The sequence below is a fragment of the Protopterus annectens genome, chromosome 5.part0, assembly GCF_019279795.1.
Source record: "Protopterus annectens isolate FY-2018-M chromosome 5.part0, PAN1.0, whole genome shotgun sequence".
NCBI lineage: Eukaryota > Metazoa > Chordata > Ceratodontiformes > Protopteridae > Protopterus > Protopterus annectens.
In genome coordinates, this window is record NC_056735.1 from 967,117,992 (window position 1) to 967,138,542 (window position 20,551).

Consider the following 20,551-nt stretch of genomic DNA (forward strand, 5'->3'; position numbering starts at 1 on the left):
ATATTTTTTCCAATTTTTTTTTTTTTTTTGCAGATAACAAACTGCTTGAAAGGACTAAGATTTTTGATCCACTGAATGAGAGACTGCAAGTGGAATTTCTGAATATTTTTTCAGACCACCTCAATAGGTAAGGACTCAGTCAGTTCATTGATATATAAGCATTTATGTTCCTTTCTTGTAAAGGTGAATGAATACTAAGTGTCTGACAGTTTTGATAAAATGTACTACCAAGAGTATACGAAATAACGTAGCTGGATGCTGCTTGCTGTATAAAAAAAGGTTTATTTCTTGAAACCAAACACAACATTTGATGAGCGCTTTCGGGTTGTTACCCTTCGTCAGATAAAACACATCATATCACAAAACTTCTTTTAAAAAGCACTCTAACCAATCAAATTTAATAAAAAACCCGCCTTTTACTAAGTGTAGGCTTGAGCGGGACAACATCGTTCAACCCTGGATCCCTATGTGCTGTCAATTCCAGGATCCACTTTGATTCAGCCAATTCTGTATTCAATTTAATATCACCCCCCCTATGGGTCAGACTTAAATTAACAATAACTCTAAATGTAAATCTATGAGAAGGGTGTTTTTTCACATGCCTATATAGTGCATTACGTTCGTCCTTGTTCTTAATATTGGACATATGTTGGAGAATTCTAGCTTTCAACATCTGATTGGTTTTCCCAACATAGTAGCTCGAACATGAGCTACATTCCGCTATGTAGACTACATCTGTAGTCCTACATGTTGCTCTTCCCTTAAATGTGTATAATTTATTATTGTTGGGATGTCGAAACTCTACCCCTTTTTTAATTAAACTACAGGCCTTGCAGGATCCACAGGCTGTGGTCCCCACTCTTCCCATGATGTTCCCACTGTATAAGACCCTCTTCTCCTTGCATAACATGTCTTTCAAATTCTTGTTTCTTTTATAAATAAACTGGGGATGGGTGCCCACCATATCCCTTAAACATTCGTCACTCACTATTATGTTCCAATTCTTTCGTATAATGTCGCAAACCCCTCTTGCATCACTTCCATAAGTGAGTGCCACCTTGCGACGATTAGATCTAGTTCCACCAACCACCTTGTTGTTACGTACTGTATCTAGCCAAGGCCTATATTTTGTGTGTCTAAATGGTTTGTTCTTTTCTATAATATCATTAACCATTTTCCCACTGTAGCCCCTATTGGCAAAACATTCACCGAGGTAGCTCACCTCCTCTTCAAATTGTTGATCGTCCTTACTTAACCTTGAGACCCTACCAATCTGACCCTGCACCACATTAGGAAAGGTATGTCTCGGGTGCATGCTATCAAATGATAGCAAAGTATTCCTCCAACACTCTTTCCTAAATAACTTGGAAGAGAAACCATCCCTGTCTTGCATCAGGCATACATCTAAAAAATCTATAGCCTCTTTGGAGGTATTAACACTAAACCTAAGGAAGGTTGTAGTGGTATGTAGGTAATCTATGAACAGCTTCAGTTCTTCATCCGTACCTTTCCATAAGACAAAAATATCATCTACAAAACGCAGGTACATGAATAGCTGTTCCTTCCATGCATGATCACAAAATACAAACGTCCTTTCCCAATGGGAGAGTACAAGATTTGCATAGGTATTGGCACAGGGGGTACCCATGGCTATCCCCTGTGCCTGCCTATATATGCTATCTGTCCCTTGGAAAATGTTATTATCCAACACCAGAGTCAGTAACTCAATTATCAACTCTATCTTGTTATGTGTGAGTTCTAATGTTGTTAAGAGAGTCTCTATCGCCCTTAAGCCATAATCATTGTTAATCACAGTGAACAAATTGTTCACATCCAAAGTGGCCATTAAATAGTTGCCTAATAGTTCTCCTTGTTTAATGTCTCCAATCAAAGTAAGAAAGTGTCCTGTGTCCACCAAAATATGTTCCATGGAGGCTACATATGGTTTAAGAGCCACCTCCAACCATATAGATATATTTTCAGTGACCCACCCCCTACCCGATACTATCGGTCTAAGGGGTGGGTCGGTTAGGCTCTTGTGTACCTTTGGCAACGCTTTAAAAACCGGAGTGATCGGTTTATCAATGTGTAGGAACTCTAATTCCTGGGGTGTGATTAATAATCTTTGATTCAAGCATCGTAACTTATTATGAACCCTATCTATAATTCTTCTTACATCAATGGGATTAATAACATGATAAGTAGCTATATCTGACAACAGTACATTCAGTCTGTTAGTGTACCAATCCGAATCTAAAACTACCACCGAACCACCCTTATCGGCCATCTTGATCGTAATGTCAGTATAACCACATAGCCTAAACAGTGCTGATCTTTGCTCGTTGGTCAAATTATAATATTTATCCCTATCTTTATGCTGAAAATACTCTACCAAATCATGATCACACTGGTTAATGAACAATTGTAAAGCCGGTGTTAAAGCCGGCACAAAATCACTAGGTTTTCTCAAAATAGCTTGTGTACCTTCACTGTTACCAAAAAGTTTACCTAACATTAAATTTCGGCAGTAGTACATAATATCCAATAAAACCTCTTGATAGGTACACATTCTGCTGGGGACAAACGATAAACCTTTATTCAGTACTGCTAATTCGTCCTGAGTTAAGTGGCGTGAAGATAAATTAAAAACAATATTGTCACACTCACTAAAAGTCAATCTATTGTCCGTCTCTTCTTCAAAAATTCCCTGTCGTCGCTTGACGAGCGTTTCCAGGGGCCCTTCTTTTTCATCTGCACCGGTAGCATATCCAAAAAATGGTTCTGCATAGGTCTTGATTTGGGTCGTGCCCCAGCTCGTGAACTCGCACTGTGAGCCGCGTTAGTATCATGTCCACCAGTCTCACAGACAGAATGTGTTGCCGTGTCTGTGGTGGAATCAGATGCAACACAAACACCATCCTGTCCTGGCGTGACCGTGTCTCCTGAAATCCGGTCACCATCTTCCAACTCCAAATTGAAGAAAACGCCAAACAAACTGTAGAAAAACAAAAAGTGCAGAGGGAGCACCCAACCAGGATCCGATAATCCCACAACTGTAATATATCCAAAAGCAAGGTAGGATAACATGGCAGGAACTTTGGTTTTTCAGCGTTAGAACTTTAATTGTAAACAAGCACTTTCGGAAGGCTTTGTATCCTTCCTTCTTCAGACGAAACAAGACATTGAGTTACAAACCAACTCCCTATTAAGTAGGGTGATATTTAATCCCCTATTAAGTAGGGTGATATTTAATAGGGAGTTGGTTTGAAAGTGCTTGTTTACAATTAAAGTTCTAACGGACTACATTTTAATTGGAACACTTATGGATTTCGCTGATTGGCCATCCTTGGGTGGATTTTCTGTCTTTTTTCTGCTAATATTGACTGTTTTTGTGACAGACCACCTTTAGCGTTTGGGAGTTATTTATTCATTTGCATTCCTTGCTTAGGCCCTGACCACGACGTACATTGCTGTTGGTTTTTGTTTCTTATTTAAACAACAAACTATTTGCCGTCAGTTTACTTACGCTTCTAAATATTTTGGTACTCTGTTCAGTTATCTAGATATGGCTTCGGTAAGCCACCTGACTGCCGACATTCTGAAAAAACGCAAAGATAAAGACAGAGACCGCATAGGTCCAAAGCTGCCGACGACGCTTCTCCTAAGCTAGTTGCCAGTTCGCCGGTACTCATTGAGGTGCTTTTGCAGCCCCTGATACCCACTACTTCAGATTCACACGCCTCTATTGAGACCCATTCGGAGTCCATTATGATGCTAGATGCTTCAACTGTGGAAACTGAGGATGTCTCTACCTTGGATGGGTCTGGAGCTGCTGTGCAGGCACCGGCTTCTGAGTGTGTATTCAGGCCTACTGAGTTGCATAGTAAACCAACGCCGTCTTCTTCAAGGCCTAAAACTTGATCCATGACTAGAAAACAGATGCCCAGACTGCATGGTCAGGCCTCTGTGCCTAAAAAAACAAATGACAAGAATGGCTGAAGACCTTATTACTTTAATCAGGGGAAGCCAACCTTCCCCCTCTAAGAGATTTAGGACTGAGTTTGCTTATGATTCTTCTGATCAGGATTCTGAAATTTCTGTTTCCTTTGATGACCAGGATTTACCCTTATCTACCTATGAGGATTCTGATGCAGATAACTCTATTCCCTCTGCTTCTCCTTCAGAGGATTTCTCTCTTGGTGAAACCTTGCATACTCTTAGGGAGCATTTTCGCTGAGAAAGCCAGGATTACTCTGACTTTAAAAAGACGCTTAGAGATTTCTTACTCCTGCCCCAACACAGGCCTTTAGCTGTCCCCCCTGTACTGGACATTTTTGATGATGCCTTTTTGGAATCTAGCTTGGCCCCTGACTCTTTACCTCCTGCTCCCAGAAAACCTGATCGATATTACAGGGCTCCTGACTCTCACAAATTCCTTTTTAAAAATCCTACTGCGGATCCTGAGACCATTTCACAGGGACCCAAGTGCATTAAGACTGCTACTGCCAAAAATCCTACCCCCTCTGTTAGAGATTCCAGTGCCCTGGATAGATGGGCTAAGAAGGTATACACTTCTGCAGCCTTGGTCATTGGGCCTTAAACTGCCAGTTTCATATGTTAAAGTATCAGCAGCATATTATTGTATTGCTTAAACAGAAAATGATGTTGATTCCTGACTGTGCTGAAAATAAAGATTTACAAGTTGGAAAACATACTTTGCAAAGTGGTTTTGATTCACTAGAGGCATCTTGCAGAGCTGCTGTCACTGGGTCTGTACTTAGAAGGCATGCTTGGCTTAAGGGGCAATCTTTGCCAGATCATGTTAAAGCTAAATTATTGGATGCTCCCTTAAACCAAGACTGCCTGTTTGGCAACAAAGCAGAAGAAGTACTTAAAAAGATGGAGGAAAAAGCTAAATCTATGCAAACTGTTACAGATTTCCTGCAATTACAGCCTCCCAGATTTAGTAGACATTGGCCTTCTAAAAATTGGTCCTTTTCTGCATCTTCCAGGCCTTCTCAGTCCAATCCCAGAACCAGCAGAACACCCAGGCTTCAGTCTCAAGATACTCACAGGGCTAAGCAGTGGGGGGCTCCCACTTCCAAAGCAGGGAGTGGTAAGACTCCCCCTATGGTAAACTGTCTCAGTGACTTAACTTTAAATCTTCCAAGCCCTGCACAACTGACTGTTCCTTTAGGGAGAAAGATCGCCCGGCAGGCAAAAAATTGGGAACTCATTACCCAGGACAAATGAGTTTTAAATGTAGTTTCCCAAGGATACAGATTCCACTTTCACTCCTTACCAACCCCAAACGGTTGGCCAGACCTACCCCCAAATCAGTGGGCAGAGGCTCAAAAGCAAATTCTTGCTCTCTTAAGCATCAGGGTTATTCAGCCTGTTCCAGAAGAGGAAATGGGGCAAGGTTTATACTCAAGACTTTTCCTGGTGCCCAGAAAAGACAACTCCTGGAGTCCTATACTGGACCTCTCCATCCTAAACACATTTTTGGTGATTCCAAAATTCAAGATGCTAACTCTCTTCACCAGCTGCTTCCTATGCTAGGCAAGGATGCCTGGTTGGCAACACTGGATTTAAAGGAAGCCTACCTGCACATCCCAATAAGGGAATCCTGCAGAAGATACCTATGCTTCAAAGCAGGCTACATGCACTATCAGTTCTCTGTACTGCCCTTTGTGAATACCCTGGGCGCAGTAGAAAAGCCGAAGTGCCTATCTCCAGTCATTGCATTTTGCAGGCAAAGAAATATCCAGATGTATCCATACCTGGACGATTGTCTAATTCAGGCAGAAAGCCAGGACATACTATTGAATCATCTGGCGTTTGTACAGAAATTGCTAACTTCTCTGGGGTACACCATAAATGAAAAGAAATCACATCCTTTACCCTGCCAACAAATTGTATTCGTGGGAGCAAGCTTGAACACAACTTCCCAGATGGCTTTTCTCACGCCAGAAAAACTAGTTCATTTGACAGCCTACTTCAAACTACTGGCCATAAGGACCCTGCTATCTGCAAGGAAAATACTCAAGCCCTGGGGTTCATGGCCTCCTGTATTCTGCTAATTCCATATGCAAAACTGCATATGAGGAAACTACAGTTGCATCTAAAAAGCCTATGGTGTCAACATTCTCAGGATCTAGAAGCAATGATTCCTATCATTCCTTGTCTACAGATAGAGTTCCTTTGGTGGGCAGACACCTGTCACCAAAACAAGGGACTGCCATTCACTCTACCCCCTGCTGCCCAGACCCTAACAACAGATGCATCAGACTATGCATGGGGGGCTCACTTGGCAGGGAAGTGCATTCAGGGCAAATGGAACCCAAGTCAAATGCACCTGCACATCAATCAAAAATAAATGTTAGCTGTGTACAGAATGCTCCTGACAGCCTTCAAGGACCACATCCTTCCAGGGCAATTAATGGTAAAGATGGACCACACCACTGTTATCTGGTGCATAAACAAGCGGGGTTTGGGGTAACCCACTCATACCCTCTCTGCAGACTAGCCATGGCTCTATGAAACACAGCCTTGAGCTACCAAGTGCACCTACAGGCTCAGTTCCTGCCAGGAAAGCTAAACACACTGGCAGATGACCTAAGCAGAAACTCATGGACCCACGAGTGGAAACTGGAACCAAAGATATTCAACATGTTGAGAAACAAATGGAGCCCAGATATAGATATGTTTGCCTCCCCCCAGAACTACCAATTGGACAAATTCTGCACAAAGACTCCGCACAAACAAGCTTGGAAGGTGGATGCCCTGTCCTTCACCTGGAAAAACCTATCAGTTTATGCCTTTCCCCCCTCTGCCTCTCCTCTCCAAGGTACTACTAAAGATCAAGCAGGACAAACCAAGGATGATACTGATTGCACCAGACTGGCCATGCCAACACTGGTACCCCCCTTTGCGCAGTGTGTCACTGCTGGCACCATGGCACCTGCCTCATACCCCTGCCCTGCTGTCCCAGCAAGAGGGCCAGATTCTGCACCCACAGCTTCAAACCTTGAACATGGCAGCCTGGCTAATTACCTAATCTCTCCGTTACCATCCCTCAGTAAGCAAGTATTGGATGTCATTCTGGAGGCAAGGAGGCCTAGTACTAGAAAATCCTATGCTGCAAAATGGAAAAGATTCTGTTCCTGGAACCGAGCTCAGGAGATGGGCATAGCAACGCCCAATTTACCTCAGATTCTTTAGTACTTAACTGAGGTGCTGCACAAGGTCCTTTCCTTTTCCTCCATCAAAATTCATGCCTCAGCCATTTCAGCTCATTACAACACAGAACCACCCCTCTTCTCTCATCCACTGCTGAAGCAGTTCCTCAGAGGGGCCAAAAACGTAAGACCACCCAGGAGAGCCCCTACTCCAGCCTGGGACCTTAACTTTGTATTGGAAAAACTCACTCTACCTCCTTTTGAGCCAGCTTCAAATGCAGAGTTGAAATTCCTTTCTTGGAAAACAGCCTTCCTTTTAGTCATCACTTCAGCAAGAAGGGTGTCTGAATTACAGACCCTCATGGCAATGGAGCCTTTCATCATTTTTCATGCGGACAGGGTGTCCCTCCGGACCAATCCCTCCTTCATACCCAAGGTGGTATCCAGTGTGGCCCTTAATCAGTCCATTCATTTGCCAACCTTCTTTTCTAATCCACAGAACAAAGGGGAGCGACTGCTGCACTCCTTAGATGTGCACAGACAACTTAGATTTTATTTGGACAGGACTAAACCTCTCAGGAAATCTGAACAACTGCTGGTTGCATTTGCTTCAGGGGCAGAGGGGAAGGCCATTTCAAAGCAAACCATTTCTAAATGGATAGGCCATTGCATTAATTTCTGCTATAAGCACCATGGAAAACCTACCCCACAGGGGATTAGATCACAATCAACCAGGGCTGCATCTACCTCTACAGCCTTTTTCAGAGATGTCCCTACCAAGGGACATCCTAGAAGCTGCTACCTGGAGTTCTGTACATACCTTCCCCAAGCATTACCATTTGCCAATTTTCTCTAAATCCAGAGCAGGCTTTGCCATTGCAGTCTTGCATGGGCTTACAGCTGGTCCTAATGCTATCTAATTTCCTCCTCCCATCCTTAGCTTTGGGAATCTACCCAAATGTGACAACTGTAACAGTGAAACACAAAGAACATAGTGCAGTTGTGTACACTTACCATAAATGTAGATGTTTGAGTGTATTCACTGTTGCAGTCCTAGTTACCCTCCCTCCAGCCCCCTGACTTCTGTTGGCTATACCTCTATTCTTGTTTACTATGTTTAAAGCTTTTTGGTGTATTTGCTTTTTTGTTGGAGGTGTAACCTTATATATATATATATAATTGCTTCCCATTATGGGGGCACCTGAGATCTGGGGCAAGAAAAACTGATGTAATGGCGTCGGCTGCATGCTTTATACTCCTGACTACCTGACGTCATGGAAGATTAGACAGCAACCGACACAGGACCCAAGACTTTGTTAATCAGGCCGACTGAGGGCTACTGCAAGCAGATAACCCAAATGTGATGACTGCAACAGTGAATAACTCCAATATCTACATTTATGGTAAGTGTACACAACTGTACTTTGGAGTGTATAGACCACCAAATTCAATTGCAGATGACCTAGAGGAATTCATATATTTCTTGCATGAAACACAGGAGGGAAGAATAATATTAGCTAGGGACATATTGATTCAACAACGTTAATAAGGAAATTATTCACAGCATATATTGGGAACAACAATTGCTTCAGATTGTGAAAAAAAAAAAAACTACCAGGGGACGGAGCATACTAGATATTGTTTGTTTTCCCAAGAAATTAGTGTAACTTCAAGTCAAGTTTTACCACCATTGATGTGCAGTGATCATGGGGATATAAAGGTTAATTTGTTGCTAGATAATTCTGCCAAATTAAAATCTAAAAAACTGTAGTACCGAAAAACAAACCAAACTTGAAAAGGAAGCCGGCAAGATGATAAATCTCAGCAAATGCACCAAATCCAAACACAGTGATGCTAATAAACTGCAATTTGAAGTTTATTTAAGATTTATTTTAAGCTCAACAACGACCATAAGCTTTCCGTCGGTGTTCCACACCAACTTCATCAGAAAAACAAAAAATGCATTCCAATTTGCGCCTTAATAAAAAGCTCATACATCACATGACTACTTAGCAATTAAGCCAATACATTCACAACAGCTGCTCACACCCTTCCCTGCAAACTCAACCTTCCTGAACAACCAGTTTAAAAAAATATATCCATACCTATACAAACCTTACTAAATAGGTAAACCATTAATAAAAAATTGGTAAAAGAATTGTTTTTTTTTTTAAATAAAAACAATCTACAAAAACACATTAAAATTACCTAACTAAACTTTTTAATTTTAAAATACAAGAAATAGATAACATTCCATTAAGACCTGGATTATAAGCCTCAAGTTTTAGCTGCCACATCAATTCTTTTTGTTCTAAAAGTAACATATCTGGACCCCCCTGTTAGAAGGGACTACCTGATCTACAACTAAAAAAGTAAATTCATGCCCCGGATATTCAGATATTTAACATGCCTAGCAAGCGCATTCTCCGTCTTCTCTTTTTTGATGGCATATAGGTGTTCATAAAGGCGTTCCTGAAGTTTCCTATCAGTTTTTCCTATATAAAAGATCGGGCACGAAGAACACCTAGTCAAATATACCACATGTGAACTGGCACAGTTGAATCTACCTCTAATGGGGTATTTTTTCTCCCCTATACTAAAAAAGGTTCCCTCTTTAATTAACCTACAATATTTACACGTTACATTTGCACATCCCCCTAACCGGGGCACAATTCGAATTCCTCTGTAAAATACTCTTCAGGTTCAACCCCCTCTTGAATACCACCTTAGGCATGGTCTCAAACTGTGAGTTGCCTTGCATGTCTAATCATAAAATACTCCAATTCTTCTTTATGATGGAGAAAATGTTCCCTGCATCGACATTAAAAGTTTTAATAAAACTGCAAGGGTAATTCACATGGGCTTGCATATGGAATGGCTCGGAATTCGAGGGTACTACATTGTTACCCAAAATTGGTACATAGAACCCATTCTCCCTCTTGCCACAAACTTCCTTGACCAATTCTGCTATAAGATGGTCCGGGTATCCCCTGTTCAAAAACAGCTCACGAATAAACTCACATTCTTCAAGGAAGTCACTAAGCTTGGACACCACCCTCGCCACCTGCCCCTTTACTATTGACTTCTTCGGGTGGAAGGGGTGACTGCTCTAAAAATGTAAATAACTGTTAGAAAAAGTTGCTTTATGATGAATATTAGCAGTAAAACAACCTGAAGGAATATCCTTAACTAACTCCACATCTAAGTAAGAAATCCTCTTCTTAGAAAAATTATATGTAAATTTCAAAAAACTAGTGAAGGTATTAAAACTGTCTAACAGTGTCTCAGCCACTTCCCTCTCCCCCTCAAGGATGATAAAAATGTCATCCAAGAATCTAGTGTAAAGCAGGGTTTTCTCCTGAATGAAGAAATTAGGGAAAACAAACTCTCTCTCCCAGTAAGTCATCACCAAATTGGCAACACTAGCCCCACATAGGGACCCCTATTAATTGGTGAAACCTACGATTGTTAGAGGAGAAAAAATTACCGTCAAAATGATGTCCAATAGCTCCCTCACCATCAGAATTTCCCCAGCAGGTGCTTGTTTAATGGTCATAATGGCTTCAATCCACTCAACGCTATAGAGTGGGGAGTGGAAGAGTACAAATCAATAACATCAATAGTCAAGAAATTACTCTCCCCTGAAAAATGAATATGATTAACCCTCTCAAGAAATGACCATGAGTCTTTGGAAATGTGGGACTCGCTCGACACATACTTTTTCAAAATCGTGTCCACCACCTTCGCCCCAGCGTAAGTCACACTTCCCCTTGCACTCACCAGTTAGCACATGGGGGGTCATGCAACTTCTTGTGAATCTTCGGATTGCCAAACAGAACAGGTATCCTGGGGTTAGGGGTACAAATATAATTAAAAACTTACACATTAATGACTCCATTAATGAATATGTCATTAAAATAAGTGCAGACCCTGGTCACACTCTGATTCAACTCATTTCTTGAAACCTCCCTATAAGTTTCAGATGCCAGAATTTTTTCCATTCTCTGACTATAATCAACCTCTTCCATCACTACCAGTCCTCCCCCCTTATCAGGCTGCATAACCCTCACAGAAGAATTGGTTAACAATTCCAAAAGACACTGCTCATCTTTATTAATGTTATAAATGGCAGTTCGTTTACATGTCAATAAATGACGAATGTGCAAGTCACACAGTCGTTCAAAGAGGCAAAGGGAATGATGTAAAGGGGGATTAAATGTACTTGGAATGTGAAAATCCTTCGGCCTCATGATCTGATCACCAAAAATGAGCTGGAAATTGAGCTTTCTAATGAAAAGCTTAAGATCAGTCAAGGTATTGGCCACATCTGCTCTCCTACTGGGCACGAATGTCAAACCCTTAGCCAGAAGGTCCACCAATGGTGGAGTAACAATAAACCCTGAATAGTTGTAGATCTTAAAGTCCCTTCCAGTATTGGTAACAGTCTGGCACATCAGTAAAGATGAGCAGAGTCTTTTGGAATTGTTAACCAATTCTTCTGTGAGGGTTATGCAGCCTGATAAGGGGGGAGGTCTGGTAGTGATGGAAGAGGTTGATTATATTCAGAGAATGGAAAAAATTCTGGCATTATATGGATAAGTTATTTTCAGAACTGAATAGGTTGGGACTTGAAACCATATATCAGCATGCATATATTGAAAACAGATCTATTACCACGTGTAACATGATGTTCTATAGCAATATAATAACAGCTATGAATGAAAAATTGTGCTGTGATGTAATTTATATAAATTTAAATTCAACATTTGACAGGGTCATACACAAAACACTGATCAGTAAATTAGTACAACTAGGTGTTGATGTACTCTTGATAAGATGGGTAGCTGCATGGCTTACAAATAGGACATGGCAAGTATCATACAGCAACTCGTCAGGCAAAATCCTTAGTTACAGTCATGGTGTCCCACAAGGCTCTGTCCTAGGCCCTTACTTGTTTAAATTCTATCTTTCCGGCGTAATTTTTTTGTCTGAGGTGTTCTACAGTCTAAATGCAGATGACCTGAAATTGGGTAAACTGATGATTACATGTGTTACAGATAAGGCATGCCTGCAAAATAACTTGACTAAATTGACCATTTGGGCACAGGAAAATAATATGCTGATAAATACATCAAAACCTAAGCATATGAGATTTGGGAGACATAAATTGAAAGGTGAATATTTAATACAGTGATTGAAACTGTAAACTCATTTAAGGACCTGGGTATATGGGTAGATTCAGCTATGAGTTTTTCTAATCATATCAACCAATTGGTTAATGATAGTTATAGAACTGTAGGTTGTATATAAAAGGATTTATAAAGTTTTGGAAATCAAAAATAATGATGTTATTGTTTGTTAGTTACATTAGACCCAAACTTGAATATGGAATAACAACATGGAAACCCTTTAAGAAAACAAGCCTGAGTAAACTGGAAAGAGTACAGTGGAAATATACCAAGGGTATCCACGGATGCGAAAATTTTAAATTATTACGAAAGACTAAAATATCTGAACTTGTACAATGCCTCTTATATATATCTAAGAGGAGATCTTATTCGGGTTTATAGGACATTTAGTGACCAACTACCTCTGGGAATGTTTGGGGTTAACAAAAAGTACTAGAGAAACATCAGACAACCTATGTAGACAATTCTATAGGAATGAGAAGTGTACTAATTGGTTCTCTGACAGAGTAGCTGATGCATGGAACAGACAACCAAATTACATTAAAACAAGTACTAATTTAGATATTTTTAAGAACAGCCAGGATACTTATTATGGGAACAAGTGTTTTGGTATATTGGTAAGCTAGATGGGCATTAATGGCCATGCTTGAAATATTTGTATGTATGCATGTATGTACTCTCTTGCATGTACTGTTTTATGTTTGGAAGACAAAAGCGGTTTATGGGCAAAGGTTGTATGTAAATTATAGCAAGTGTGTTAGATTATTTGGGTTTAGAAGTAAAATGAATGGATTGTTTGGGGTATGATGAAAAAGAAGCAATGCAGTATACTTTTAACTAAAATAAAAATACTGGAAAATGTCTTAGGAGAAAAGTGATACCAATGGGAACTGGTGACACTTGTTGAAAGTGTGAGTAAGTTGTAGCACCATTATAACTTAATTTTAAGGACCGAGTCAGGAGAAAAAGCATCACATGAAGGTCTAATATGATTTCAGTGTGAATTTATTTCATTTTTATTTTGTTTTATTTACTGGCTTAGGACAATGATCAAACACGGTAATTTGCCTGGTCAGCATAAGTATATGAAGAAAATGTAGAGGAAGAGTATTTACAGAGTGAATCATGTATTTGAAGGAAACCGATATTCCATTGCATTGTTGCAAAACATAGTGCTGTAGAGCAGCATTGTAAATATTTACGATTATAGCACGTAAGAGTATTCATCAGACCTGTCATTGAGTACAATACCCCCTTTGGTATGTGCCTAACCAGGCATATCCAGCAATTGGAACTTCCACTGAGGTTCCTCCATAAAAGAATACAGGGTGTAAGTAACATGTCCTGTGCAGACGGCCTGAGTACCCTAACCCTGTCTTCTACAGGCTGTTGAGGGGAGATGTATGCCCAGCATGCAAAGCATTGTCTGACCCAACTCTAGTTGACCTCCTGCATATCTGCAAAACAAACCCCACCAGAATTACCCATTCTAAAGACTTTAATCCTTGCCTGTGATATAAATAGGACCTGCTGGAGAGACAGGTATGTATCCCAGAGATTTACCCCTTCTCTAGAACAGGCTCCCCATCCATGTAAAGCACAGTTCCTCCCTAATCCAGTTCAGTACTTGGACAGTTGGATGGGAAATGGGAAATTCATCCCTTGTTTTGCAACTATGTCTCTAATGGACACAGGCAGCCTGTAAATGTTTCATCTCCCAGGCCCCTGCTTGTAAATGTTTCATCTCTCAAGCTCCTGCTTACACTTGTCGAGGGAAACAGAACTTGTCAGAGATTGGGGATGCATGGCTAGGCTTAAAAATACCTTTACGGTCTTTGACCTAGTAAACACCTATTAACCTATGAACCTAAAGTTATACCTCATTTTGTGCCGCAGATGCACACCGCTGTCAGCACTTCAGATGCCTGAGATTCTACTCCAGGACGGTTCAGCTGGGCCCATTTTCGATTAGGTAATACAATCTGCTTTGTGGCAGTTGCCTATTTTCCACAAATAGAAATTGCTTGAGTATGGGTCTGAATTTAGCATAGGTTGATATTTCTTGAGTTGATGGAGGGAGAAATTGCCGAAGTTTAGGTTTACAGACTGGGAAGCTTTGGTTGGAGCAGTGTGGTCTCATTGAAGATGTTTGGAGTAATGGTACCAAGTTGGATTGGCTCCCAAGGTTATAGGTGTTAGTGATGCTGTAAATCTCATTGCAAGTGGTGAGTTGTTTCCTGATGGAGTTATATAGTAGTGAGCCTAGAAAAATGTTTCCTGTTTCTAACATATGAGGAGAAGAAGATGTAGAGCTTGCACTGTGGGCCGTAAGTAGCAGCATTGCGCTATCTTACAATCATAGTGACACAATACTATTTTTTATTTTATCTTAACTAAGTATAAATTCTGTGTTTGAGGAGACTCTCCATTCAGCTGCCTACTTGCTTGCAGTATCACTACTGTTTTTCATGAGGATCAGTTTCTGTTAAGAAGAAATGACAGGAACATAACGACTACTGTTATGGGAGCATGGGAGTCTAATGCTAAGAAGGGATAGAAGAAGAATGCTGTACAGGGAACATGTTATTTGGATGAATGTAGTTTCGGTGAATGTTTTTTTTTTCTCCACTGTTTTGCGACCTCAAAGTTGGCATGTAATGTTTGACGAAGGTAGTTTTGGCTAACTGAATTTGATTCATTTCTGTTCGCTAAAATTACCTTCGGCAAATCTACATGGATCCAATGTACAGAACTGACATGTTTATTTTGCTCTTAAAAAGTTTTTTTCAGATATTTACCAGGCTTTTAACAGCAGTTATCGTCATAGCTCTCAACCTTCTCTCTAAAATGAGGAACACTACCTCTCATAATGTGGAACAAATGGGCAAAATGTGGAATGCTTGATAACAGCTTACTAATAAATTCAACTAGGAAGCTCATATGATGGTTAAAATGCGCTATATTTTACTTATAAAAGGATCTTTTAATGAATTAATATATTTCAGTTCTATTTACCATGGATATCCGTTACAATAGTTCCTAACACTGAATGTGTGACAGACTTTTTCAATGTGGAACCTAGGGGAACATGAACTTTTTAATACCCCAAATTAATGTTCCTAATAATTAGGTACACTTGAGAGAGATAACTTATTTTCAGCTGCTTTGCCAAAAAATGTGCTGTTTGCTGTCTTATTTTTTAAGTAATTGTAAGTGCACAGGTGTGAATTTATTTAAGGAGCAACACTATTATTTCAGTGATAGCATCATACCTGGAATTGTGAGTTACCAGAGAATTTCAAGTTTAATTGTTTTATGTACAGAATGTGTGCTTTAACCTGACTAGGAATTTTGATAGTTTCTCAGCTTTGGTCACGGTGTGTGTAACTATTCTAGTGGGTGTGAAAAGTAAACAGTGTTTAAATCTTCCTTCACTAGTAAGTGGGTGCCTTTAGATTTGGGAATTGAGCCAAACCATGAACAAGGGTGAAAGTATATAGTTGGGGGAGGGGGGTCTTGTCAAGTCCAATCACACTGAATGGAACAATTTCCTGCCTGCCATTAATTTAACTTCCTTAATGTGTGCTGAAAGTGCATGGCAGGGTTTCTCTTTATCCTGCATTCTAAATTGAAAGGGTGTCAGAAGGACACCAATAGCTATTAGGTTATGTCAACAAAAATGGAACTGACAATAACAGCAGGCTCAAATAATGATTAATGTTGTTGTATTTCGGTTTTTCCGGTTAGGGGTCACCACAATGGAACTCCGGCCCGCTAATGATTGGCAGTAGATTTTGACAAACGCCGAGGTGCCGGCTCGACGTTCAACCTTCAACGAAGGCACGCCCATTTATGCATGTCTTTCGAACGCCCACCCAACCACGGGGAGGACATGCAGACTCCACACAGAAGGCACTCCCCACACTCCAACCGAGAATCGAACGGGAGAACCGAACGGGAGACCGTCTTGCTGAGAGGCAACAACGCTACCGCTTCACCACCGTGGATGTCAAATAATATGTATTAATGCTGAGTTTAAAGTGCTAGATAAAAATCTCCTCAGTCATTTAGAAACAGTATTTTTATTACAAAAGTATAAAAGGGGTGTTGCATCTTTATTCAATCAAATCACATATAAATCATTTCTTTCTGCATCAGCGCTGAGAGTAAAACTGTGCTTTAGATTGTGCTAAGAAGTTGCCTAGCAAACTCGTTCACTTTATCAAGAGAGCAAGAGGGTTAAAAAACATCTGTTGAGTCACAGTTCTTTTCTTTCTTTTCTTTTAATATTCCATATACCCCATCAGCTCTATCTACATCAAGGCATAAATATAACAATTTGAAGCTTATGTAGAGAAGACGAGCAGTATTTAATTATTTTCGTGTGTGTGTGTGTGTGTGTGTGTGTGTGTGTGTGTGTGTGTGTGTGTGTGTGTGTGTGTGTGTATAATATGCGTTTGTGTCTATTTATATGTAATATATATATGTATATATCCACACACACACATGTATGTTCGTATAGATATATTTATATGTGTATATGTGTATGTATATATGTGTGTGTGTGTGTGTATGTATGTATATATATATATATATATATATATATATATATATATATATATATATATATATATATATATATACACAGAGAGAGAGAGAGATGTATAATATAAACATATAGATATACTCACTACCATTTTGCAAGTATGGAGAAAATGTGAAGACAAATCTGACCCAAAATAGAAATTGTTTTACATTTGCACCCACATCACCCACATCAGCATATTCTGGAATAACCTGTTTCATCACGTTCAAATTTCAGTGATACTATTCCATTGAGATAGTATTTCATTCAGGCCCTTGAAAACTTTCTGCTAGCCAAACAGATTTTTTCCACCATAAATTATAAAACACTATAGAGCACGATGGAAACATTCTAGAAAAACATTGTCCAAATTGATTTGAGTAACGAAGGTTAACACTTGCACCACACATCCAGCCTCACATAGACATACTAAACCAGCACTGGCAAAAATACACATAAATATACAAAATGATACATGGAGGCTCTAGATAAAGACCTGCAAAAGCATCACAGACCTCCAAAGCAGACACTCAAAAAACCTGCATCTCCCGTCATAAACCAGACAACACATAAAACACAAAATCAGTGTGCAGCACAGTCACAGCCCTTAAGGCGAAATAACATACCTAACACACTAGTAATAGGTGACTCTATAGTCAGGCACACTGACGTTCCACTGACTAGGCTGGACAAGGAGAAGGTTACTGTTAGCTGCCTGTCGGGAGCCAGAATCCGCCACATAACACAAGCACTCAGGTCACTCCAGAACAAGTACAAATATGACTCTGTCATTGTTCATGTTGGTGTGAATGACCTGAGACGTACCTCCCTGGACTACATGAAAAGAGACATGGAAGAGCTCTCTGATCATGTAGCCCAGGCGGCTATGACCCTGAACCTGAGTAGCATCCTGCCCTCACCAAGAATGATACCGCAGTATAAAGAAAAAATGATCAATTTCAACAATTGGCTAAGCTTCTGGTGTCATTTAAAGGGGATCCAGTGTCTGTCAGCCTGGGATGACATGCTCGACAGGCCTCGTTGCTTCGCAAGAGACGGCTTGCACCTTGTCACCTCTAGGCTTTCGAATACTGGCCAAGGCTTTTGCTGCCCCCATAGTGTCTTTTTTAGGCAAGGCTCAAAAGTCAAACCCACCTCCGTAAATAACACAAATAAAAAAATGAGGGTTATGCTACTCGACGCCAGGAGTTTAAATCTCAAAATGCATGCGCTCGAAGCACTCCTCAGTATGGAGAACATCAACATCTGTGCAGTAACTGAATCCTGGTTCAAGGCTCCACAGAGCAGCCCAGCGCTACCGGGCTATAACTCATACCACACATTTTGGCCACAGAACATGGACCGAAACACAAAAGGGAGGGGGTGTATCCATATTCATCAAGGATACCTACACCTCCAGGTTAGTGGCGCAGCATGATACCTCCGATATCATCCATGTGCAACTAACATAAGGCAAATCTGCAATGCAAATTGTGGCCTGCTACAGATCACCCTCCATGACCCAGGACCACCACTCCGCCTTTCTGGAGACGCTGGAAAACATGAAGGTCCTACCGAACACCCTGATATTGGGTGATTTCAATTACCCTACCGTTAACTGGAATAAACTACTCAAGTACAAACTCCCAGGTCCAGCGCTTCCTGGAATTTATCAACTCAAATGCCCTGGATCAGCTGGTAAACTCCCTTACCAGAGGTGAAAACATATTGGACCTGGTCAACACCAACATGGGCGACAGGTGTTTCACACCAGAGGTCGACCCATCACTGGTTAGAGCAGACCATAAACTAATCACTCTGGATGTCCATACCCCACCACCACCCCCAACTAAGGAAACCACAGTAAAAAAACTTTTCTAAAGCAAACGTCACCTTACTTAAGACAGAGGTGGTAAGTTTCACAGCCCCCACGCTAAAGGATAATGCTGCCCAAGATGCAGAAACCTTTACAAATGCACTCTATGGGCACCTTCAGGGATACATGGATCATGCCATCCCTAGCAAAACCAAGACTCACTGCCCTAAGAGAAGGAAACCAGTCTGGTGGACCCTTGCCATAAACAGGCTATACAATAGAAGGAGGAATCTAGTTCAGAAAAAAGCAAATCCCAAGAAGGAAAGACATCCCTGATCAGTATCAGTAAGAAACTAAGGCTAACTTCGAAAGAAAAATAGCCAAGGATTCAAAAGATAACCACAAAGCCTTCTTTAGCTATGTCAAGAATCTAAGTGGCAACTCGCAGATATGCTCTGAGCTAGTGCAAAATAGCACAAATATACTGAACCCACTGATATTGCCAACATCCTGGCAGATAGATTCAGTGCAAACTTCACCCCCCTCTCACCCCCAAGAGGGCCCACAACAATACCAGAAAAGTGTAGTGTCCCGGAAATCACAGATGCACAGGTGAAAACAGCCCTTTCAAAAGCTAAAAGCACAGCGTCAATGGAGCCAGATGGTGTCCCAGACTGCGTCTTGCACGAACTACAGAACGAACAAACCCCCCACCTAAACACACTGTTCATCCTCAGCCTCTCCACAGGCTACGTGCCCATAGAATGGCGCACAGCAATGGTTATGCCACTCCACAAAGGAGGGGCCACAACTGATCCTGGTAACTATTGCCCCATAAGCCTGACTAGCCTGGTCTGCAGGGCTATGGAGCGCATCATCATGGAACTCATTAACAAAGACATTGGGAACCTCCAAACACTTGACCCGACCCAGTTCGGCTTTGTTAAGAACAGATCATGCCTACTAAGCCTGCTTGACTTCTTCGAGACAGTCATCAAGGCCATAGATGAGGGGAAGGTAGTTCACACAGCCTACCTTGACCTCGCCAAGGCTTTTGACACCATTCCCCACTCGGGAATTATAGAAAAACTCACCAGCCTGAACATAAACCCCTACGTCAGAAGATGGGTTGCCAACTGGCTTTTACAGACAGCACTCACATGGTAAGAATAGCGGGCTCCAGGTCCGATTCTAAACCAGTCACAAGTGGTGTCCCACAAGGTTTGGTCCTGGGACCCCTACTGTATGGCATATACTTCTCAGAAGTACAGGCAAACACAGGAGGACTATGGCTAACCAAGTTCGCCAATGACTACAAACTGGGAGCTATAATTGACTCACCGGCTGACACAGACATTCTCCAAAAGGGCCTTACTGAGACGGACACCTGGTGTCAAAGTCATGGTCTCAAGCTAAACGCCAAAAAAATGCATAGTCATCCCATTTGGGAAAAACAAAACACCCATGAATTACCACATAGGTGGCAGCCCCCTTAATACAGAAGAGGTAATAAGAGATCTGGGGACTCAGGTAGATAGTAATCTCTCAACAACAGCAAAAGTAAATTAAGGCACCAAAGTTACACACTGGAACTCAGTCACTGTACTTTATTGCAGAAGACAAACGGTAAGCGCTTTCACAACTTAATGTAGGTTCATCAGACCACATAACTACAACTGATGCTTGGTTAAATACTAGGACAATTAGTATGACATCACAATTTAAAGAGATATTACTCCACTAACATAAGAACATATATCGATATCCATAAAAAATGCAT

At 41.0% G+C, this 20,551-nt stretch overlaps 1 protein-coding gene across 2 annotated transcripts in view; it reads left to right on the top strand.

Annotated features, from left to right (window-relative positions):
- Window positions 1–20,551, top strand: part of LOC122802908 (protein Atg16l2-like) — a 1,475,787-nt gene that overhangs the window by 199,097 nt on the left and 1,256,139 nt on the right. For both annotated transcript variants that reach the window (XM_044072730.1, XM_044072731.1), the window contains exon 2: window positions 34–127. In XM_044072730.1, coding sequence (XP_043928665.1) covers window positions 34–127 — 94 coding nt within the window. The remainder of the gene's footprint in view (window positions 1–33; window positions 128–20,551) is intronic.